General features: G+C 40.4%; 1 protein-coding gene across 1 annotated transcript in view; it reads right to left on the bottom strand.

Moving 5' to 3' along the window:
• The window catches only part of snta1 (syntrophin, alpha 1), a 35,636-nt gene that overhangs the window by 9,692 nt on the left and 3,700 nt on the right, over positions 1-22,244 (bottom strand). The window contains exon 2 of the mRNA XM_073468134.1: positions 16,207-16,392. Within this exon, the coding sequence (XP_073324235.1) occupies positions 16,207-16,392 (186 nt within the window). The remainder of the gene's footprint in view (positions 1-16,206; positions 16,393-22,244) is intronic.

Genomic DNA, 22,244 nt, shown 5'->3' with positions numbered 1-22,244 from the left:
ATAATATTGGCCTTGATCTCCAATCTGTCTCTAATCTTTCCATCTGTCCCTCTCCTCTGAGATGAGGTCAGTTTCTTTTCAATTCATCTGAGGAAGAGGATTGTTTCAATATTTGAAAGCTAAAAATGTCTCTCCATTAAAGGTCAAATCTATAAAGAATCATTGAAAAGAATTAATCGTTTTCAGTAAGAGTACTGACATTCATATTAAATACCCGCCTCACACAGTCCCTGTCTCCCTGTGTCTCTCTCTCTCTCTCACACTTACAGTCTTTGCTGGTTTAACTGCATCCTTTTCATGTATGCATGGTCCACCACCATGGTATCCTGGGACAAACATTTACGACACACACAGTCTGGGTTTAAAGCAAACACTTGCTCACAGACTCATTTGGGTAAGCAGCCATAGAAAAACACACACAAATGAGCAGACGGAGTAATACATGTCCAAACACATATCTATAGTGTTGTGCACTGAGTTGCTTATGCTCAAATTTGTTTTGTTTTTTTAATGTGTTCTTTGACAGAGTTTGTGATTTAAATCATAGCTAGTTATATTTTATTTTGCCAAACTTTCAGGATGGATGCTTGTATTTGAGTAACATTAACACTTGAGAGTTCTGATATTCAACACGGCAAGACCAGGACTGATCATAGCCTCTGAGACTGACAGTTTGACGACAGGGAATACAGTAGCTTAGCTACACTTGCTGCTAACTAGCTAACGAGCATAAAGTAAGGATATCTGTCTATCAAGAAACACCGTAAATCACCAAAAATTGAGGCAGCCAGGGGACATCAGGGGGGGAAACAGAAAATATTTCCTCAAATATAATCCAGTTTCACCCCAAATCAGTGAATAATGTTGGAAAATGATGTTTCAAATGTTGTGTTTTTGTACAGTAATCAGTGGGACTCAAAAAACAAAATTTGATTTCATGGGAACTTAAAGGTTGTATGAACTAGTCAGCATACACACTCACATCGACCTCCCATGACCCTAATGCATTTGACGGTTCTATGAAAGTTTATTTCTCCCTTTTCTACTTGAGAATTTCACTTGTTTACTCACCTCATTTACACTATGCAGAATCAGCTGGATGAACCAACAAAAAAAAAAGTGCATTTGTAGACAAAACCAGACGTATTGGGGATGTGCAGACTGGGAACACGTATCAAGCAGCGAGCAACCAATATGTACCAGCTACGGCTTTGAAGTAGTTGTCAACTTGCATGCGTAATGTTTCATGGAAATGAGCTTCTGTCCATTTGTTCTTGTGCCAACCCATTGATGTTTGTACCATGGGGTAGCCAACTGCTTCCTTGTTGCTGGACCAAGGCCATTCAAAATTGATGTGGTCAATCTCAATATGGCAGGCTAAGCCACAAGACTGGGAATGGTAATGGGATTGCCTACATTATTGTTTCAAGTAGAAGCCATCATAGAAGATTTCCTGAGCCTTGTGACTGTACTGAACAAGAAAGATTTCTCAATGAAGTCCTCTAGTGCAGCCAGGCAGGTAGCGACTGGCATTTGAGTGATTGTTGTTTATGATAATTATGTCTCAGTTGTGCAACCAGGGCCGCCTATAAGTGGGGGCTACTTGGGTCCCGGCCGCCAGAGGGAGGCCAGCAATAATCATCCTAATATAAGCAATGAAAATACAAATTTATTTTGAAACAAAATACTCAATATTACATATGAAAACTACAATAATATTCAACGTATTTTTTGTTAATTTAGCAAAATATAGCCCACACATGACCTGAAAAACTTACAGATCTAAGCTACCTACTAGCTAAATATTGGCGTGAACTTCCTTGCTACACCAGGACCCAAACATATATCGGGATGCCAGAAAAGAAAGGAGAATAAAAAAGGGGAGGCTGACAAGAGCTTTTGACCCAAAAAATAACGCAACAACGCACTTTTTTTTTGTCAGGTTAGATAGCTGCTCCCAACCAGGCCATAGGGGGTAATGCTACTCGCTAAGAGGTAGCTAGCATCAGCGAAAGAGCCACCACCACCTGAGAGAAAGAGGATGATGTCGATAACAGAGAAGTGGTTCTGCATGTGTTGAGAGAGTGAATGCATATGTGTTGATATGAGTAAAGCAGATTTGGGGAGGCTCATCATTGGACTTTTTCAGGGGCCCAGCCCCCTCTGTGGGCGGGCTTGCGTGCAACTAGAGCTTCACTCCTGAATAATCAGAATTTCTTATAAACTTTAAGTCAGGAGAGAGAACGCAAGTACAGCTGTAGGTGCTGGCACGCAAACTGTGTTCTATTCTTGGTGGTCATTACTCTTCATTATGTAAGACTGGGTTTATGACTGTGCTTCATGCTGCACAAAACTGCACAATGGAATAGGTTGGGGGAAATCACCAATAGCAGCAGGTATAAGGACATATTTACTTTTGTAAAGAGGCTTTACTATTCTCCAATAAACCGATGTGGAAATGATCGCATTGGTGTTTCCCAGATTAGAAATGTCAGGCATTAGCTGTGGCCCCTCATAACAAATCGGACGAGATAGCTTTCAAACAAAGTGGTGAATGGAAAGGAGAGGAAAGAGGGATGGAGAATCGAATGGGAGGAGGAACAGAATGAATGGAAACGAGAGAGAGAGAGACAGGGAAAAATAAGATTGAGAGTAAGAATAGAAAATAAGACAGAGTGAGACAGGCAATACAGAGAGACCAAACATACAGCTAAGCTCAGCCAGAAATGTTGCCATGAATACCAGTGGCGGCACATTCAATACAGAGCTAAAATTAGCTGAGATGGCACTGTTATTACTTTAGCTTATCTGGCAGCCAGTGAAACTACTTTTGTACTGTGTGTGTGTGTGTGTCTGTGTGAGTGTATGAGGAGTTTCTTTGCTTCTTCTGCAGAATCTGCCACTAAGCTCCCCCTGCTAAAGTCTTTACATTGAACCTCGCAAATCCTGACCAGACATTTTCAGCCAATTCTGTTTTGACACAATTCACTTAACTGTGGTCTGTGAAGCGTTCTTCTTTCCCTGCTCTCTGGACCGTCCAAATTTGCCAAAGCAGAAGTTTAAAATTCCAAACTGTGCTCAGCCAATGTTCTCTATTGTGTTGATTACCTAATATAGATACACACACAGACATACCCACATTACATCAACCTAACCCTCCGCCTGCATCCACATTCACTCTGATAGTTGAAGGGTTCTGGGAATTCATTCAAAAGGTATACAATCCAAACACCGGCAGGTTAATGTAATTGGCAGTCAAAACGGCTGGCGGTCAAGAAGTGCCATTGGCTTGTCAGAGACGAAACAATGCTCTAAATCTAAACACCAACCCTTCCTAACCCCCCCGCCACTGGTTACCGTGGGAGCAGCTGGAATGTCATTGGCCAGTCAGCGACCTCAGAAGCATGCTGTTGGCTCTGTAAACCATGTCAGACGAAGAATGCCCCAATGTAACACCACCAACGAGGAAAGATGTCTTGGGCCAAAACAACACCATAAATAACTATACAGCACTATGGAGCACTTGCTGTTTTTATTCAGTACATTGAGGTCATTCGAGGTAAAGGGGAAAAAAGCCATAACTGAACCCAACTAATCTAAGTCTAATCCCAACTAACTGCCGATCATAAATTAGATTGTGTGGAAAATTAGGATTTTTAGATTTGGATTGTGCAAAAGAGGATGCAACTACATATATAAAAAAAGATGTTGATTACATTTTATTGATTTAGTAAACAAACTTATGCAAGCAAACAGGGACATGTGCAGAGTTAAGCCTGACCAATATGGTAATTTCAGATTCTATTAGCATATATATGTTGCCAGATAAATAATCAGAAATGCCACAGATATTGTATATTCAGACTCATTTAGAAAAACTGTCATAAAGTTAACCCAATTAAGTTTAGTTTTCAACTGTAAAATGTCCAACTCATTCATTATCTAACAACCAAATTTAAACTTCCATTAAATTGTCTTTTTTGGGCCTTGCAAGAAACACTGTGTTTCTGTGCACTTGATGAATGTCTGTCCAATATTCACTCTCCTTTTACTGTAAACTCCAGATGGAAATCTTACTTTTGTAGCTGCTAAATACTTTACTACATTCACCAGCTAGTTGTTAGGCTTCTCCGTCTGCTGAAGACTGCTTTTTGACAAAAACAGCTGCCTACTGCATCTGGAAATGACAGTGATGAGTGAGGTGAGTGTCACGTTATATTAGATGTAAAACCAAAACAATGAGCTGAATGACAGTACAACTCTCCATAGAGATAATTCTGTTTTACACTATAATTAAGTCAATAATACCCCTCTATTTAGCATTTACTAGTGCAGTGCCCATTCATAACATGCTTTTCGGCACATTTATCAGGTTATATGAGGGGTTTTCAAATCCAGTCTTAAGCCTCCTGAAATGCTCTCAGACTCATTGGGGCCGGCCTGATAATATCAAACATGTTTGAGATTTTAGATTTTAAATGGGATGATTTCATTGGTACTTTCTGACGGTGCTCCCAAGCAACGGTTAAGATTGTAGCCTTTGAGGCTAATGTACAGTAAGCTAGCATACTACTGTTGACAGTAATTTAAAATCTCCCCTCCAGTTCTCACTGAAGAATAGAAAATCCATGCCGACCTTGTCTCCCCACTCATCCAGACTCCTTTAACTTTTGCTAAGCTTTAACTGCTTTTGTTTTTTCTCGAACACGACAGCAAGTTTTTGCATCACGCTAATCTCCATTGTGTTTACATCTGCTTCCCCATGAGATCTCGTGGGAGAGATCACGTGCCATGAAGGCAGAGTGCTGAAGCCTCGCCCCCGCTGTTGCACAGAGCAGTGTTCGCCTTTTTCATCAAAATGTATTAATATTGAACGTGTTGCCTGTTCAATTATACTGTACTTCCTTGCTTCCTCAGCACCAAACCTGCAGTCTGTAGATCGAATGAACAATTCTCAAGATCTGCAAATAACATACATACATGCATGCAGACAATCACTATAATGGAGCAAGCAGATAAGTGTATATTCATGTATATTTTTGTCAAATACATTAATAAACCTTTAAATCTGCTTACAACTGCATTATTGTGTGTTACAAACCAGTTATTAAATGTTTGTATAATGCTTAGAAATTCTAAACAGAGGGAAGTAAAGAAAGTAAAGTGATACAAGTCATTTAATCAATTGCTAGTGTTTAATATGCTGTGTAGAGCAGCTTTCTAATAAAAAAAAAGTCTGATTGGTAATACTGCATATCAGTTTTAAAAAACTGCAGAAATGCAGGGTTTGTTTTCTACTCTAACTTACCAAACTCTCAAGTGTTGTCGATGTCTGTTCTGAGACGTGTGTACACGTGCAAATTTTTAAAAAAAGTGTACGTCCATGCCTCCTTTCAGTGATCATGGTGAGCTCATGTACGGGTTTATGTGTCCCCAGTGATTTGCTGATTAATGTGTGTCTCTTTCTGGAAGCGTCAGTCAGCGGAAGATTTCCCCAGTTCTGAATGATTTAGATAAGTTCATCGTTTCTATAGCCCATCTCATTAAAACCATGGATAAATGCCAACCTCTGGGAGTGTAAGGTATGGTACGAGAGAGTGAGAGAGAGAGAATCAGACTTTTAAACTAATTCACATACTGCCAAAGCACAGATTTGATTACTTTGCATAGTGTGTCAGGAGAGTTAATTATCCTAATTCAACAAAGTGAAAGTGAAGGAAACTTGAACAGGATCTGGCAGAGGACAAGAACAGAGTGAAAGGGAGGTGCAGCTGCAGACGTTTCCACTTCACTTTCCAACATTCGTTTTTTTTAATTTAGCGTCTGGAGATCTGTTTCCTGCCTAAATTGCAAAAAAACCCTCAATTTTTCATTTATAGGTTCATGTATATTTGCTCGGTGTGATTCAAAGCGGTCACTGGCTGTGCAAAACCTCATTTACAGTTCTGTTGTAATGAGTCAAATTAAAGTGAAATCATTTGCTTCTCAATATGAAACTGGCTTTAAATCAAAACTGATAAGAGTTTGTAAATGTCACTCAAAAGTTAAGGTAGATGATGCATTAAATATAGATAATATAGTGGGTTATTATATGTAAGCGTCAGTAGCCATGCAGAAAAATAAGCGGTAGGCTAAAAGTTGACAGCAAACAATAAATTCAAGTTGGCTGTTACATCAGCAGTTTTTAGAAAAGCTGAAAAAGTCTTATTCAATGTTTGCTTATTTGTTTGTGTTCACGTATAACTCATTTATCTAGAATAATGGCTTCATGCACCTTCCCATGCCTATTACCGCCCCTTCCTCCATCCCCAACATGCCAATGCTGCACAATACTGTGAGATGGTTCAGTGGAGTCTGAGCCTGTAATGAAGTGAGAGAGTGGCACAAAGACTGGGCCACCAATTTATCAGGGGCCCCTGCTCAGGGCAGTGGAGTTCAGAGGGGGCCTGTTAGGCAAACTTGACGCCAGAGAGGCAGAGAGGGTCTGAGGCAGAGTTGTGATTTAATAAAGCTATGTTATTTTGGGGGTTAATCCAGTCCCTCGCAGAGCCGAAGCACAATGTCCTCATGGGCCAGCAGCTCTGAAGGAAAGAGGAACCACGCTTTGTGTCCAGAGGGTTAGAGGTTTCGCAGCAGGGATACACACAGAGATTCAGGACACAGACAGCTACAGTACACCACAAACTACAGATACAGATGAGTGGTGTGGACAGTGTTGTCCCGGGACATTTGGATATAAATAAACACACTGTAAATTGCCTTTGTTGCTCCTTTTAGTATGTTTCTTTCAAATTCTTTTCCAAACTTTTAATGTAGTAATGCAGAGTGGCAGCACGTTAGCAACACTGGATAAAAGTATTGCAATTTATTTATTTTCAGGAAGACATAGCAGTAATTCAGCATTGTATACTGCTCTGACTACATCAATTTTGCAGACTTGTACACAAATAACGTGAAGGACAGACACTAGAGGACAGCAAAACTATCTTGGCATGATATTACTATATTTATGTGCCACTACTCTGGATTTTCTGCAGCAAGAGAGTAAAAAAGTTTGACTTTCCTGAGCGATGGCCACATTTGTGATTGTTTACTTTAAAGAATTGGAGCACCAGATGGGTTGGATCCATTTCTCAGAAAGTGCCAAATACATTGTAAATACCACGTGCCTTCTTGTGTCCTGGGAAGAACTATACAGGTGCTAGAGGCACTAAAACACAAAGATTATTTCAAGTATGACTTGGCCCCTATCTGGTGGATAAGTAGAAATACCAGACTTAATGTTTTTCAAATGTGAAAAAGGCCAGTGCAGGTAAAAGGGGCCACAACATCAACTTATCCAGGTCAGTGTAAAGAAATAATATAGAACTACATTTTTTAATGGTGCTTGAATAAGTGGGAATGTAGTCTCAATATTATTTTAAGGCACACCAAGTCAGCTCAATTTACAATAAAAAAGTTGGGCATAAGTTGAATTTTTTATACGTGTGTTTTTAAGTGTGTCTGTGTGTGTTGGCGTCAAATGTAAGCAGGAGAGAGCTGGCCAGCTTTCTTTCTGTTAGCAGCAAATGGAAAATGTACAGGCAACTCTGCATTGCTTTTCTTTCCAGACTCATATTCACAAATCCCCCACCCTTTCCTCGGTTTCACAGACACATCGACTCATCTCACACAAAAGGAAAAAAGAACAGAAAAAAATAACTTTTATCCACAAATGAGACAGCCAAGGATCAGTGAAGGTTAACTGAAACACACAACAGTCAACTGAACCACAAAATTGAATAGATTTTGTAGGCAATTAAATCAGACTTAATGGACCTGCGCTCTGCACTGAACTACTCTAAGAAACAGTTCTATGTCTAGATAATGATACATCTGAAATCAAGAGAAAAGCCTTTATCTCTTTAACTGTTAAATAAGTCCCTTGAGATTTTTTGTTCTTTTTTTTTTTTTTTGGTTAATCAAGACTATCAGAGCCGAGAAGAAGCTTTGTAAGAAACTGGAGGGATGTGGCTGAGGGATTCAGTCAGGCTTCAAGGGGGAAGGTTTATTTTCAAAGTAATAATTATACTGTCACAGGAGCGAGAGCCAGAAAGTTTTAATTAGGTGATAAAAGTACATGCATGTCATCGGCACGACTGTACGTTCTCGTAGGCAGTTATGGCGTCACTCGGTTTGCTTAAAGCAGGACTAACAAACCACCACACTGTTGAAAGAGTCATCCAGTAATGCAGTATCAACACTGGAAGGCTTCATATGTTCATATCTTCACTTAGATTTCCCTATGGGAATGAATTTTGAGTGGATAGAATAAAAAATCTAGTGAAAAATCTGATCACAGTCAAGTTTACCATGTGTATTAATTGTGCACAGGCTCATCGGAAATACCACCCATGTTTGATTTCAGATGGTCCACACTGGAGTGCTGTCACATGCAGATGCTCTTCTCAACTAGCAATTAAATTTGACAGGCAGGTCAAATGAAGAAAAAGGATATGTCCAGTCTGGGCCTTTAAATTGGTCTTCCAGTTATGACAGAAGTAGTTTTATCTGTAACAGATAACACTGTAACATTGTGTAATGGACACTATTGTGTACGTTTTTTGAAGACATATTTCATTAGGTGGGAGTGAAAGTCAGCAAAGCAAGGAATGTGACAAAGACAGCAGACTGAGCTCCGATGGCAGAGGACACACCAGTGACTTGACCAATCCAGCATGACAAACTATATGGGCAATGTTTAGAGACAGAAGAAATGTACTAATCCTGCAGGCCGGACTTTGAAAAGGACAGGATATTCATGCTACAGAGTGCTTCACAAAAGCCACTGATTAAGTAGAACCATGAATAACAATGGATCTTAGGATGGTTTTAGGTGGCCTTGGACTGTACGACATCACTGAACATGTTAAGTTGATTGCATTTCACACTGTGCGAGATGGGCATATCAGACTGTATGATATCAATGTCAGTTAATGTGTTGCATGCGCTGAATCAAAGCACTACAGTATAAATAGAAGAAAGTACTTGAAAACAGCATCCATCTGTGCTGTTCTTATGTTTTGAAAATGCAGCAAAACAGAATTGTGAGAATTTCATGCTGAATTTTTGACACTGTCAGAAATTTGTCGCAGGCTGTTTTTGGTCGCTAAAGCTCAAAATCATCCACGCCATGTCTCCCAGTCCAATCTAGGGTTGCAGCGGTATACTGTTTTCAAGGTTTACCCTGGTATGAAAATTGACGATTATCATACCATGGACATTTGCTTATCGCATGTCACTTAAAATTTATATCTCAGGTTTATATCAAGTTTCATGTCTGCCAAGACATAATACTGTGAAAGAATAATAAACCATTTGTTCAACCAAAAACCCCCTCTGTTTTCATTACATTAAAGGTCACTGTTCGGGATGCACTATATATCAGACCGATGAACTATCTGATCGGCACACGGAACTTTATATTACCGGCTACTTATCAGCATCTGTGAAATTTTAGCTGATAAGTAGAGGGTTCAGAGAGAAGGGAAGTTTAAACACAACAAATCTTATTAGAGCTATAGAATATTAAATCATCCATTTTTGCCAACTACTCTTAGCCTTTCTTACCCTCAGGTGTGCATAAACTACAAGTTAGGCACTTCTTTTTAAGATACAAAATGTGAAATTACCGTCATTTCATTGGTATCGGCCTCAGAAAATCCATATTATACTGATAATAATAATAATTGCATACCATGAAATTGTGATATTTTATGATTTGGTTATGATACCGTGAAAATCTCATACCGTTGCAACCCTAGGCAGCCCACATAGATTCTCCTTTTTTCTTCTCAGACAGCTCAAACAGGGCCTGAAGAAATCAGAGCACTCCTAAACACACAAGATGGTCAAACAAAGAGCTGCTGGAAAGGACACATTAAACCACTGGGCCATGCTGCTGCCACCCACCAGATGAATAGATTAGCTAAAACACAGAAACAACAACTCTCACATCTGTGACTGGACTGAGACAGCTTGGCCCAAAGGGCCCCACCAGAGAATTTGGAGTTGAAAACTGTTAATGAAGAAAATCGCACTTGCCTCCCTGGCTACCTGTCTTGCTTTATTCCAAAAAAAGATATGGGCCGCCCTCTGAATTACCAGTACAGGTAGAAGAAGTGTTTATGTGTTAGGCATAATGCTGCTTCAGTAACAGAGCCTGAACTTGAACAGAATTAATTTTAGACAAAGCATGGAAAGTGCAGACAGTCTGAGTCTGCAGCACGCTGTGTCCCAGTGAGGAGCTTTAAACCTAAACTCCCCAAAGTCATTACATTCCATAAATCACTCATTTAACCAGACTTGAATCAGAACAGAAAGATAGGGCTGGAGTATATATCTCTGCTGGCCTTGCTTAAAAAGACTATATGGTATGTATCTTCTCTTGAGGGGCTACACTCACACATGTCCTTGAAGAGCTTGATTTGTAGATTATATACGAATACGATTTTTTGCCCCCAAAGCAAAATGAGACTCACACTGCTAGTCGGCACTCTTTGGCCTTCTGAAGGACTGTCGTCCCATCTTTATATTAATATCCCTCACAGTATTAATGTAATATTGTGAACATGATCAGTGACCATCTACAGTTGCAGATGAAAACACAACTGCATGTAATACAAATGCAATCATTTAAAGAGTTTGATGCAGGGAGAAGCACGAGTAGTGTGCATTTGTGTGTCACAGAGAGAGAATGAGAGATTAGGTTTGGGGTTAGCTCTTGTTGAGAACGCTGACAAAGCATCCTCCAGCTAACACTCATCACAGACACAAATGAACCTCTTCAAATCTAATCTCACCTCAGGCACTCCTGAAACACATTCCTGCTTGTGTATATTGAATTTCCGCATTCTGACAGTTTTAAAGCAGTATTAATGCACTTGTTTCTAGAGGAATGATGCAGTCAATGAAGTCGCATTTATTAAATATAAGTGCAGCCACTGTGTCCACTGTCAAAAGCTATGATAAAAATCTGATTCAAAATATAGCCTGCATCAAATGCATGCTTTAACAGTGTATAAAGATTTTTTGGTTGTTTTTTGGCTTTAAATGTGACAACACATTGGACTTTGTACAAAGTTGATCAATAGCTCATGTTTACATATTGACCAACAGTCCAATGTGGCTAACAAAAATCAAGAGACTTGATTCAGCAAACAAGACATGCACCAAAACACGTACCATCCCTGCTAAAAGAAGTTTTAGACAAGGGAAAGACTGTAACCGTAGAGCTCCCACAACTAAGCCTACTTAATCCATGTGTGTGTGCACTGAGCCTGAGTACAACTACCTTAATGAAAAGGACAGGACGGCAGTGTCCAGAAATGTCTTGGCAGAACCAGCTAGCTCTCTCTCTCACTCTCTCTCTCTGTCATTTTGTCCCTCACTCTCTCGTGTGCACACACATGTACGCACTGACAGACATGCAGAAAATGATGTCCCGCTGGATAAACCATGAAATTCTTGTGAAATGCTGGCTAACACCCTCACCAAGTACAAAAACAGACCTAACTACAAGAACATCATAGTTAATCAGACCGAGGCCAACGTGTACTTTTTAATGGTACACTTTGGTCTTTTTAAGTGCCTCATCATTCATATCCCCATATTGCCCCTCTCTGATGTCAGGTAGCTTGCATGGAATTGCAAAAAATATTTTGCATTCACTGGTCAACATGTTGTTCAAACTAGCATTGTTCGAACATACCACAGCCTTCAGCCACTACTCTATAAGGTGTATTTGTTACATTCTTCCCCTGCACTACTAAACATGGTGTGCCAGCACTCCTAGGATACATGAATAGCATTCACACATACACACAGGCATACAGTTGCCCCCCACATTCACACCTACCTTATACCTCAGTGTCCTGACCTGTCATTTGTAGCCCATTTTTTCTTCCTTTACACCTGATGTGTATGTGTGTGTGTGTGTGTGTGTGTGTGTGTGTTAGTTATGTTTTTATGTGTGTAAGTATGTGTAATATGTTTACTTACTTTGTGTTTGTGCTTTTCTGTCAGACCTTGGTTGCCCAGGGAACAGATTTTCCATTTAACTATCCCTACCCCCCACCATGTCTTTCATGGACACACACGCTTTCCTTGCTCCATGGTTTCTTCATACAGTAGTGGAACACGCCTCATCTTGGCTGACAAGCTGGTGGCAATGATGGATGGTTTTTCAGTGAGGGTAGAATCCATATTAAAATAGGGCAGAAACACAGTGGGACAGTCCAGAGACCAGTGCTACATACTGCACTCACCAGGGGATTCTTTCTCTACTCTTTCCACTGTCCTCTCTGTAACCTAAGGTTCATAAAGTAAAGTAAGATATCCCCTTCAGCACCAATCGGCAGTCAACATTACAGTATATAAGACTCGACAATGGCTGTCACCTTGGCGGATCGCTGCTTCAGTCAGGTTGATAAATGGGAACGAAAAAGAGCACAAGCCAATGTGACTTGAGGTGTTTATTCCTCCACTCTGTCTGGTCCTACCCACACAACCATCTTTTGTTTTGTTTTGAAAGACCAGAAATTACATACTATGTGTTAAACATCTGTTAATTTTTGCTCCATAAAGCCATTTCTAATTGTTTCATGGTGTTCTCACGCTTAATATTTCACAAAATTGATAAATAAATCTCCCACTTCATTTTGACAGCAACCTTACATGGAAATTAATCCATAACTCTGCTATGACAGCACATTCAGGTGACTTAATAAGGTGTGTGTGACTGGGAAAATGTCGAGGTGACCTTTGCTCCGCTTTTCTCCATCTTCTTCCTTTGTCTCCTCACATATACACACATGGACACTCACACACAAACGAGGATTGCTTTCTATTAAAACACACACAGGAATGCAGGTATGGACACAAGACAGTCAGGCTGTAAATGTCGTTGGAAGGAAATGAAGGCAGCTGTGGTTTTATGGTTTCATCTGGTCAGTTATATTTATCTGACCCTCTCAGGTGTTTACTGTTCCTCTCTTGCGCATACACATTGATTATTCTATCACCATTTTGATGTGAGGTACGACAGGACCACAGAGGAAGAGGACCAGAGGGCATCTTATTGGAAACATATAGAGAGGCTATTTTTTTCTCTTCTTTCAAACAGACAGATTGACTGCACATATTCTTATTTACGGTTAGAGGTTTGGACAAAGCAAAAGGAAGTTATTCACACTCACACCTGGGAGCTGCCCAGTGCTGCATCTTCTGCTGTAGGCTGCTAAGCAACTGTGAGAGGCATTAAAAATCATATGATTTTTTAAAAATCTGTTAAATGGACCCTCATCCAACCAATTAAATAAGCAACCTTCTTGCTTAAAATGTTTTAATGTTGCACGTAGACATGCGAATACACCCTTTCAACCAATACACACTCAATGAGGGAAATACATAGCATCCTTGACAAAATGATCCACCTTGATTATCCTGCTAAAGTTAAGAAGAAGAGCTCGCTATTAATGCCCTACCTGTTCTGCTGCCACAATCAAATTGCATTAATCTAAGCGAGCAGAGATCTGTTTAAAGCAGGCTATTAAAAACATTTCTTCACCTCCAAAAACAGTCAGAAAAATCCTGCCACAAGCGCAGAATGCCAATCAGGCTCCCTAATGTACCTCCCTTAAATTTTGTGAAAGTACTCGTCTGACAAATTCAAGTATTACTGTTCACACATTCCTGATATTTAAATGTGATGGAAGCAGCTTCTCCTTGATCTCAGTCAAGGCCGTCTGTGTTGTGAATTTCACAGAGCGATGAAAACTGCCTTGAGCACAGCAGCGGTGGCTTGTTTCGTTGCTGTGCACTTGTAAGAAAGACTGTAACCCTGACCTTGTAACACCGTAGTAGTGCCAAGAAGGAGTTTGCTTCTGACTGTGTTTCAGTAAATCTTGATAAAATGCCAAAACCAGAATAAACATTGTACTCGAACTTCATGTCATATGGATTCACAAGTATTTCTATGATAGAAAAATACTCTTGAAATAAAATATGAATCTTAAAAACTGCAGCAGGAAACCTCATGGTCCAAAACAAAAGTACTGACCAATTCTTTATTTCCTCTATCCCCTAAAAATACTCCAAAGCTTTGTAACCAAATTCAAGGACAGCATTATAACAAAGTACTGTAGAAGTGCAGAGATGATCGGGCCTACAAATGTTGTTCTTCAGATATTAGAAAACACGTTTGTTTGGGATGATTAGTTTTTCCACTAATCATGAATCATATCGCAATCCTATTATCTTTATTAATCTTTAAAATAATCACAACATGATGTTTTTTTACCATATTGTGCAGCCCTCAAAGATATTTGTCTCCACATCTGCAGCTCAGACAGGCCTACACACAACAACAACAGCAAAGAAATCACTAGATCTAAAAAAAATACTTCCAAACACACACACTCAACCCTCTCCCCTCGGCTAGCCTCCGAGCCTCTCGTCTCTTCGCTCCTCTTTCAGGTCCTCAGGGGGAAGGGAAACCCATGAAATGATTCCTGACATGACGGATCACAGAGCAGCGCCGGTTGAGCCGTCTGATATCAACACTTTTCTGCCTGACTGTGGACAAGTAAGGAAGGGGGATTTGCAATGATTTCCCCTGGCTGTAGCTCGAGCTGTATCTGCTCTGCTGGCTGAAGCTACTGACGCCAGCCCACTGTGCCAGTTAACCCACAGAAATGCTGTCACATGGAAAACTGGTAACTCTGGTTTACATTTTCCTTTTTTAAAGGAACTTTAAAAAAATAAAAGGAACTTAAATTTTATGTCATGTGTAAGTTATTCTTATTTCAGCGTATTGAACCTGTTTGAAAATACATAAGCACGAGGGTTTCTTTCTCACTGTTCTTTAAGAGACTTATTACACATACTAGGTTTTCATCCTGCAGTATACATTGAGAGCACCGAAGGTCTGAAGCGTCAGTTTGACTCACATCACTGAACAAAACTGTTAGCCTCTGTTTAGACTCTGTGGGTGAGCTCTCTCTCAAAACACAGACTTTGACACAGAGAATATATAGATCAATAGCAAGAATAATGAAAGCAAAACAACAATATGTCAAGTTTTATGGTTCCTGATGAAAACATATTCTTTTTGAATGGCAAAATCCAGTATAAAACATCACTCAACCTTTAGTGTGAGTGAATTTACAATTCGACTTGAAGTCAGCTTGGTGGGGGATACAGAAATCCTGTGATGCAATCAGTCGGCGAGGGGGGAGATTGTTTTCTTGCCCTTCCCTGTCATCACAGCTAAACATCACATCTCAGGTTCAACATGTTGCTCACACCTGCTGGTGGACTGATGCTTTTAGGCAAATGTGCACACGCAAAAACTTGCATGTGTACACAAACACATCCAGCAAATGAGTGAAAGAATGAATTAGAAAAGGACAGAGAGACGCAGCACATCAGCTCTGGTAGCTCAAGTGAATGAGTTAGTAAGAGGAAAGAAAAACACCTGCAAACACCTGCTGACTCCAGCGCAAACTATCCTAAGCACAGTGGGTCTTACCTCATAAGTTCTCCGCAGCCCTCAGTTCTGACATGAACTTCAAGTACATTCTATCAGCGTCAAAATTGTTTGATGTTCGGGAAAACTGTTCATTAGCATGCTGAGATGCTCAGAGGTGTGAGCCACAACAATATTCTTGAATTGTGAGTCTTTCAGTTTCCTCTTGCTGTTTCAGTTCAACTCATTATCTGGATGTTTCCAAGGAAGTCTGATCAAAGTTCTGATGTAACGGATCGTCTCTCTCTCAGCTCATCATATATCGCCCTTAAGGAAAAATCACTGAAAGTGCTGGAGAAACCTATCAACAAATTTTCAAGTATCAAAAGTTCCCATCGTTTCCATCTATGTATCTATTTGGAGCTGCGGGGTTCAGACAGAGGAGGTGCAAGTGCTATTCGCTCCCACTCTGAGGACTATGTTGTTAAAGAAATATGAAGTACTTCATCATGCAACAGAGGTACTTGTGATATCTTTTGCAAGCGTGTCTCCTAGTTTCCTATAACACTGCAGAATGTCTTAACAGCAAAGCAGAGACAAAATAGAAAGAGGACAATAAAAGGAAGACTGCATCGGACAAAGAAGAAAGAGTCACAGAGTAGATTCTGACTTTTTTCTTTCCTGAGTGAAAAATATCTCACCTTCAAGGATGACTTCTTTGCCAGTTTTCTTCAGCGCTTGCACAGCCTCATCGTGTGTGGCCTCCCGTAAGTCATAACCATTGACAGACAATATGGCATCCCCGACATAAAGCGCCTCAGTCTGGTCAGCAGCCAGACCCTTAAAAATCTTGGAGATGAGGATGGGCATCTTGTTCTCCTTCCCACCTGTATAACAATAATGAAAAAAAATGTGGATTTTTCATCTTTTTTCAGCAATCAAAAGCAGTTGCACATTATACATTCACACTTGCACAGTGTGACCCTCAACTCCCGAGTCCTGATGAGCTATATTATATTATATTTATATATTTATTGCAACGGAAATGCAATAAAGAAACACTGGCAGTGAAACCCAACACAAAAAAGATGCTCTTTGTGATTAGGCTACATCCCTCCTGTAAACACACTGATTGTGATGTGACCCCTTAGTTCGTTCAAGCTGGTAAGTGCACCTGGTTGTTGCGATGTAGTTCGAAACCATGTTGATTTCGATAGGCTACATAATTAACGACAACGAGCGCAAACTATCTTTCTTCAGCGATTCTGAAGAAAGATGGGCCTAATTGATATGTGTCATTCTCAGGTCGTCAACTCCCCTACCCCCCCAACTACACGTCATATCGACACAAGTTAAATATACAATAAGAAAACTCTGACACAGATAAGTAGCTATGCCACACCTGTTGTGATCCCAGCCACTGCAATTCCCATATTTGAGCATTTAAAGTGACCTAAACTTCAGAGAGCATTTGAGGATAGACAAAGATGTGAGTGATTACCCCTCTGTACTAACTTCTGCAGTTTGCTGTCTGTTACTCCCCCTCCCTTCCTCTCTCTCTCTCTTGTTAAATGAAGGTCAGCTAGAAAGCTGATGTATCTGCCTCTTGCTGTGGGCTTCCACTCTTCATGAGAAATATCATCATCAATGTCAGCTTGCAGTTGGACTCTGGCCTTCAGGCGAGTGAGAAATTATCTCAAAGAGGATTACATTTAATTAGTTTAAAATACATCTTCCACAGGTTGCTTCCTCTGGGTGATTCCTTGGGATTTGACTCATGTATCTTCCTGTGGAGGCCACAGCCCCGCAATCTTAAAAAAAGCAAAAACCCCAGACTGAGCTGCCACACTCCCACTATCCGCGTCAATCACTATGCTGTTCAAGTTCTAGAGAGGGATTTACCAGCTACTTGACCGCTCTGTGGCATCAGAAAGTTGTTTACTGCATGACTGAGTTGAAGTGAGGTGATGCCCTGTACTTACTGAGTCTCTGAATCATGATGTGTTGATAAAAACTTTAAAGTGCAGATGAGGTAAAGGGGATCTTTCAGCAATGTTGGTGATGTTATCATCAATGTACGTCACCAAACTAATAATCAGACTATCCATCGAAAATCATGATCTTGGATAACTGTCTTGAATCTTTAAATATACTGAACTCTAACACACAGTATGCACTGCGGCAGAAGTAAAACTGTGACTGTCAGACAAGAACTAATTTAGTAAAGAGAGCTATTTGGGGGAAAGTGTTAAACAAGTACCCCTGGAGAGACCTGAATATGTCAGACATAAATCTGCATACTGAATACTGCTAGCAAGTGGGGAGACACATCATTTACAGGTTTAGCCAACGCCTAACACTGTAAGACTCCAGAAAGACAAGGTTGTCAGACACAGCGTCTGACTGCTCTGCATGGGTGAACCTGCAGACGGACCAAAATGATACAAGCCCTGTGTTTGCCAAAACCATGAACTATACATACTTTAAATTTATATTCTTAGGGACAACCAATCGTCTCTGTCTGAGTGAGTTCCAGCATGTAAACCATCTTGGAAAGGAGCTGAAGAACCACCAGCAATTCCCAGTGAGGAGCTCAAGTTACTGGATACTGTCTGATGTTATCTAACAGTTCAGCTGCACTCCTTGTAGACCAAAGCTAAAAGAATACCTGTTAACCATTGTTTTGTAATTTTGGATTCTTTTTTTACAGATATGCAAAATAAATGTTCATTTTTATTGTATTATGAAATGTGTAGTACAAGCTGCCTTGGGTAACTTGCGGAAGCAATTCCTTGTAACAAAGAGAGATTGTTGTGTTGGTTTGTAAGGAGAGCCAATTTATTTGGCTTCGTAAGTCGAGGTGGTTTTATTTACAATACCCTCAGGGAGCAGTTGCAACTCTACTACTATAGGCTTTCTGTTGAATTGCACTGCTCTGAGGAACTGTTGGTCTGATCAGTGCTCTCTAATACTTTGACATGCACTTGGTCGTTTGGATGCAGTCCCAAAATTCTGATAAGAAAGAGAAAGAAAAAAGAAAGAACAAGCCTAAATGTTTTCTTCCCACAACATGAGTGAATCACACATTTCACATGGCTGAGACTCAGTGACAGGAACGATGTGTACTTGAAGGTGGAAAATGAAGTGTGCTGATTTGGGTGCACACTGTAGACATGGAGCACCCTTAGGAACAGTGACATTCACAGGGATAAAATATATTGTGCAGGGACATGTCCAATGACTACAACGCCTTGCCAACTCCGGAAGCTTTTCAGAGCCATTCCTCTACCAGTAGGTCAGCAAATGTGACGGACACGGACACATTGAAAAAGAAGAGCTTTCGAATTAAATATGAGACAGAGGTGATTACAAGTAAATCTGATTTTAAACGGTTAGTCCTGCTGATACATGCTTTGACTTTTGAAGCAAATCCTTGATCAGCTTTGAACACAATTAAGATGGAAAAATAAATCATTTTGGAGCTAATATAATGGAGTCAAATGTCACATTGGTTTCGGCTAGTAAATCTAGCAACTAACTTCATCGGGGACGTGTTATAAGACAAGTAAACGCATCATTTTTTCTGTAACTGATGAAAGTTGCTAAAGAGTAGGTCAATTCGCTTACTTTTCATCTCTCTTAAGAGTTGCACATGCGCAGTACGATCAGGCAATTATGAGAGTAGCAGCAGCAGGCAAAGCCATGTATGAACTGAATTGCAAGTGAACGTGTCAATTATTTTGGAAACAGGGGTGGCGTTGGAGGATGTGGGTAAAACTACAGCTATGTCTTGCACAGTCTGCGAGCAAGAGACTGAGGCGAATAAATTTAAACATGACAATTTACCTTTAGTCTTTGTTGTTATTTGATAATTGCTAAATGTTTTATAGGGGCAAGTAAAAACTGACTTTGGGCAAGTAGATTTCTTACCCACTTCCCTGACCAGGCAAGTGAAAAAAAACACATTAACATTGAACCCTGCATTTGTGGTTCTGAATGTCAAGTTAAATGGTCTGGTGCCCCGTGAGGCCAGTGTCCTGCTCACTGCCCCCGAACAAACTTTCCCAGCTGGTTTGAGGATTAAATTGAATGCCATCCAGTCACAAGCTGCTTCTCTAACCTTCAGGTTACCTTTGGCCCTGATCTGCACTGACATATTAACTGTAGTGAATTACACTGCTCTATAATCTCCTTCAGCGCATGAAGACTCCATAGTACTATTAGCTGCCGACATGGAGGGTTTAAAGCTTTAATACGAGCCAGCCAGCAAATACTGAATATAGTATATTGAGAAGTAAAGCTTCAATTGATTTTGAAGTATTTATGGAATTTACAGTAAATAAGCAAACAGGTGGACCTTAATGTGTGCTAAACTGAAGACTTAAACATTTAAAATTTAAAAAATTTGAGAATAAAAACTATAGTACGGTACACATTGCTGCTGATGCAACCACAAAACTGATTGAACTAAAAACTCACTAATGCAGGGTAGATTGAGGCTCTTGCAGACTTCAACGACGACTGCCAGCGCAGAATATGATGCGTGACCTTTCAGCTTCATTAAAACTGACACACTAATATCTCATGTGCCAAACACATGCTAATAGAGTGCTCACCACAGCACGTTCCCACTTAACCAACTGCGGTGCCAGCTCCTTTTACTTGATGAATTGTGGAAATTTATGTCTGGCCATTTGAGTCAGCCAGAGGATGATGGTGACTTCGGTGTCAATGTGATGCAAGGATGACAGCGGTGTCAAAATTACATGGCATTTGTACTAAAATGAGGGAGGCACATATAGATAGAGTATAATTGAATAAGGAAATGAAATGAATTGATGTAAGTGATGGTTGCAAAGGTTTTTTTCACGTTCTGCTTTGGCAAATTCATCAATCTAGTGTTTCCCCTACAACTGCCTTCCCCACGCAAACCCCAAAGAGAACCCCCTGCAAATGTTATGTTGTGAATTATTCACTTTCAAAGAAATGTATTTTTACATTTTATTTTGAAATAATGGAAGCATTGTGATTTACAGGAAAAAGTAAGACTTACTAATTTACTTCAACACGCATCTTAGCATCACGCCTGACAAGGGGTGAAGATTAGCGTGTCCACCCGTGCGTTGTGTTTCCATCACAGTTGATGACTACTGTAGAGACATTTGACACGTGAGTGAATGTCGACTGTGCATTGAAGACAACATTCAGATGTTAGTGGGTGTTTTGTCCCAATTTGGTTTTTCTGAGCCTGACGACAGTGACAAGGACACTTCTTATTACCCATCTGCTGATGCAAGAGAAGCTAGTCCTATGGTCCCAGAGCCAAAGGATGTGAGGGCCAACAACAATGACAAGTTGTGCGCACTGCCTCTACCACCTTTATGTCCTTTCTATTTCTCTACCTCTCCTCAAACATTCTTTGTGGTTTACCTCGTACTGACATGAGGCTGAATAAACATCCTTGACATATTGTGGGAAAAATACCGTCAATGTGTCTGCCACTCCTACACAACCCTTAATCCTCCCATATTCCCTTCCCCCGCCTACCTTTCTTCCTCTAACTTTTCATGTCAAACACAGCTCAGCACCCTCCAGCTGGCAGCCTGTCACTCAGCTGACAGGAGGGTGGCGGTGGTGGATGTGGGGTGGAGCCCTTGGCGCTACCCATGACAGGTAAATGAATGGTACTGGTTTATACAACACTGACACATACCTAATTAGGTAATTTTGTGCTAACAATGTGTTTGTTGTGATAATGCTCCTTGCAAAGAATTCAGTATGATCAGCACTTCATTTCAACACATTGAAACAGCTGAGTTGCATGTACTGCTAATGAACACTGAAATAACAACAAAAAACTCAGAAATATTGTGGTTACATATTCCTGATGAACGTGATGAACCACATAAGGGGAGAATACATTTTTTTTATAATAGATTAGTTACATAACACTGCACCTGAGCCTTGTTAACTGACAAAAATGTTGTGCACATCTGAGTTCGTCTGTGATAACAGTTTCACTCATCAAGACATGGTTTTATAATATCCTTGCATTGCTTTTGACATGCACAAATTCACACCTAAGTGGGATACAACAAAATAGAACAATTGTGGAGCAATATCAGGGAAGCTGTTAAATCCTAATTATGGTTTTGTAATACTTGCTAATTGCCCATTCCGGCTAATAAATGGCTATCGGACTTTTTTAACTCCATATCCATATTGACTTTGCCCCAAAAACCCAGTATCGGTTAAGCTCTCTCATGCAGCTCAGAAAAAAAGGGTTGGACCCAGGTCAGCAGAAGCACACCGCTCTTCACTCTGACCAGTGAGCCTGTCTACAGACCTGGAGCCTCGCTTCCTCGCCTCTCTTCTTAAATTTAGACATGTGAGAGTAAAGGTTGACTGCCTCCATGCTTTCCTGCAAGCAGGGGTGGGCTCCCTAAAATTAACACTCGTAAGTACTCCACTCCTAGCCACATAGCTTTCATCTTTAGCCAATGACAACTGCCTGTGGTGGGCTGCTCCTCTCAGCTGTTCACAATGTGGTGTCAGCTAGCCCACAACAACTTTTACCCTGTTCTTTCATTCGCTTCACACGGTTTCTTTTTGACACTTTACTGTTTCCAAGTCTTTCTTTCTTTGATTCTTTTTCTTTTTTCATTTATACTCGTTTGACCTCTTTGGCTTGTTCCATGTCCTGTTTCATCTCTGACTTCCTCTATTTTGCCTTTCTCTT

Source organism: Pagrus major, chromosome 6 (genome assembly GCF_040436345.1).
Source record: "Pagrus major chromosome 6, Pma_NU_1.0".
NCBI classification, from domain to species: domain Eukaryota; kingdom Metazoa; phylum Chordata; class Actinopteri; order Spariformes; family Sparidae; genus Pagrus; species Pagrus major.
The sequence above is the reverse complement of the archived record's forward strand: the minus strand, read 5'-3'. Positions and strand labels throughout refer to the sequence as shown.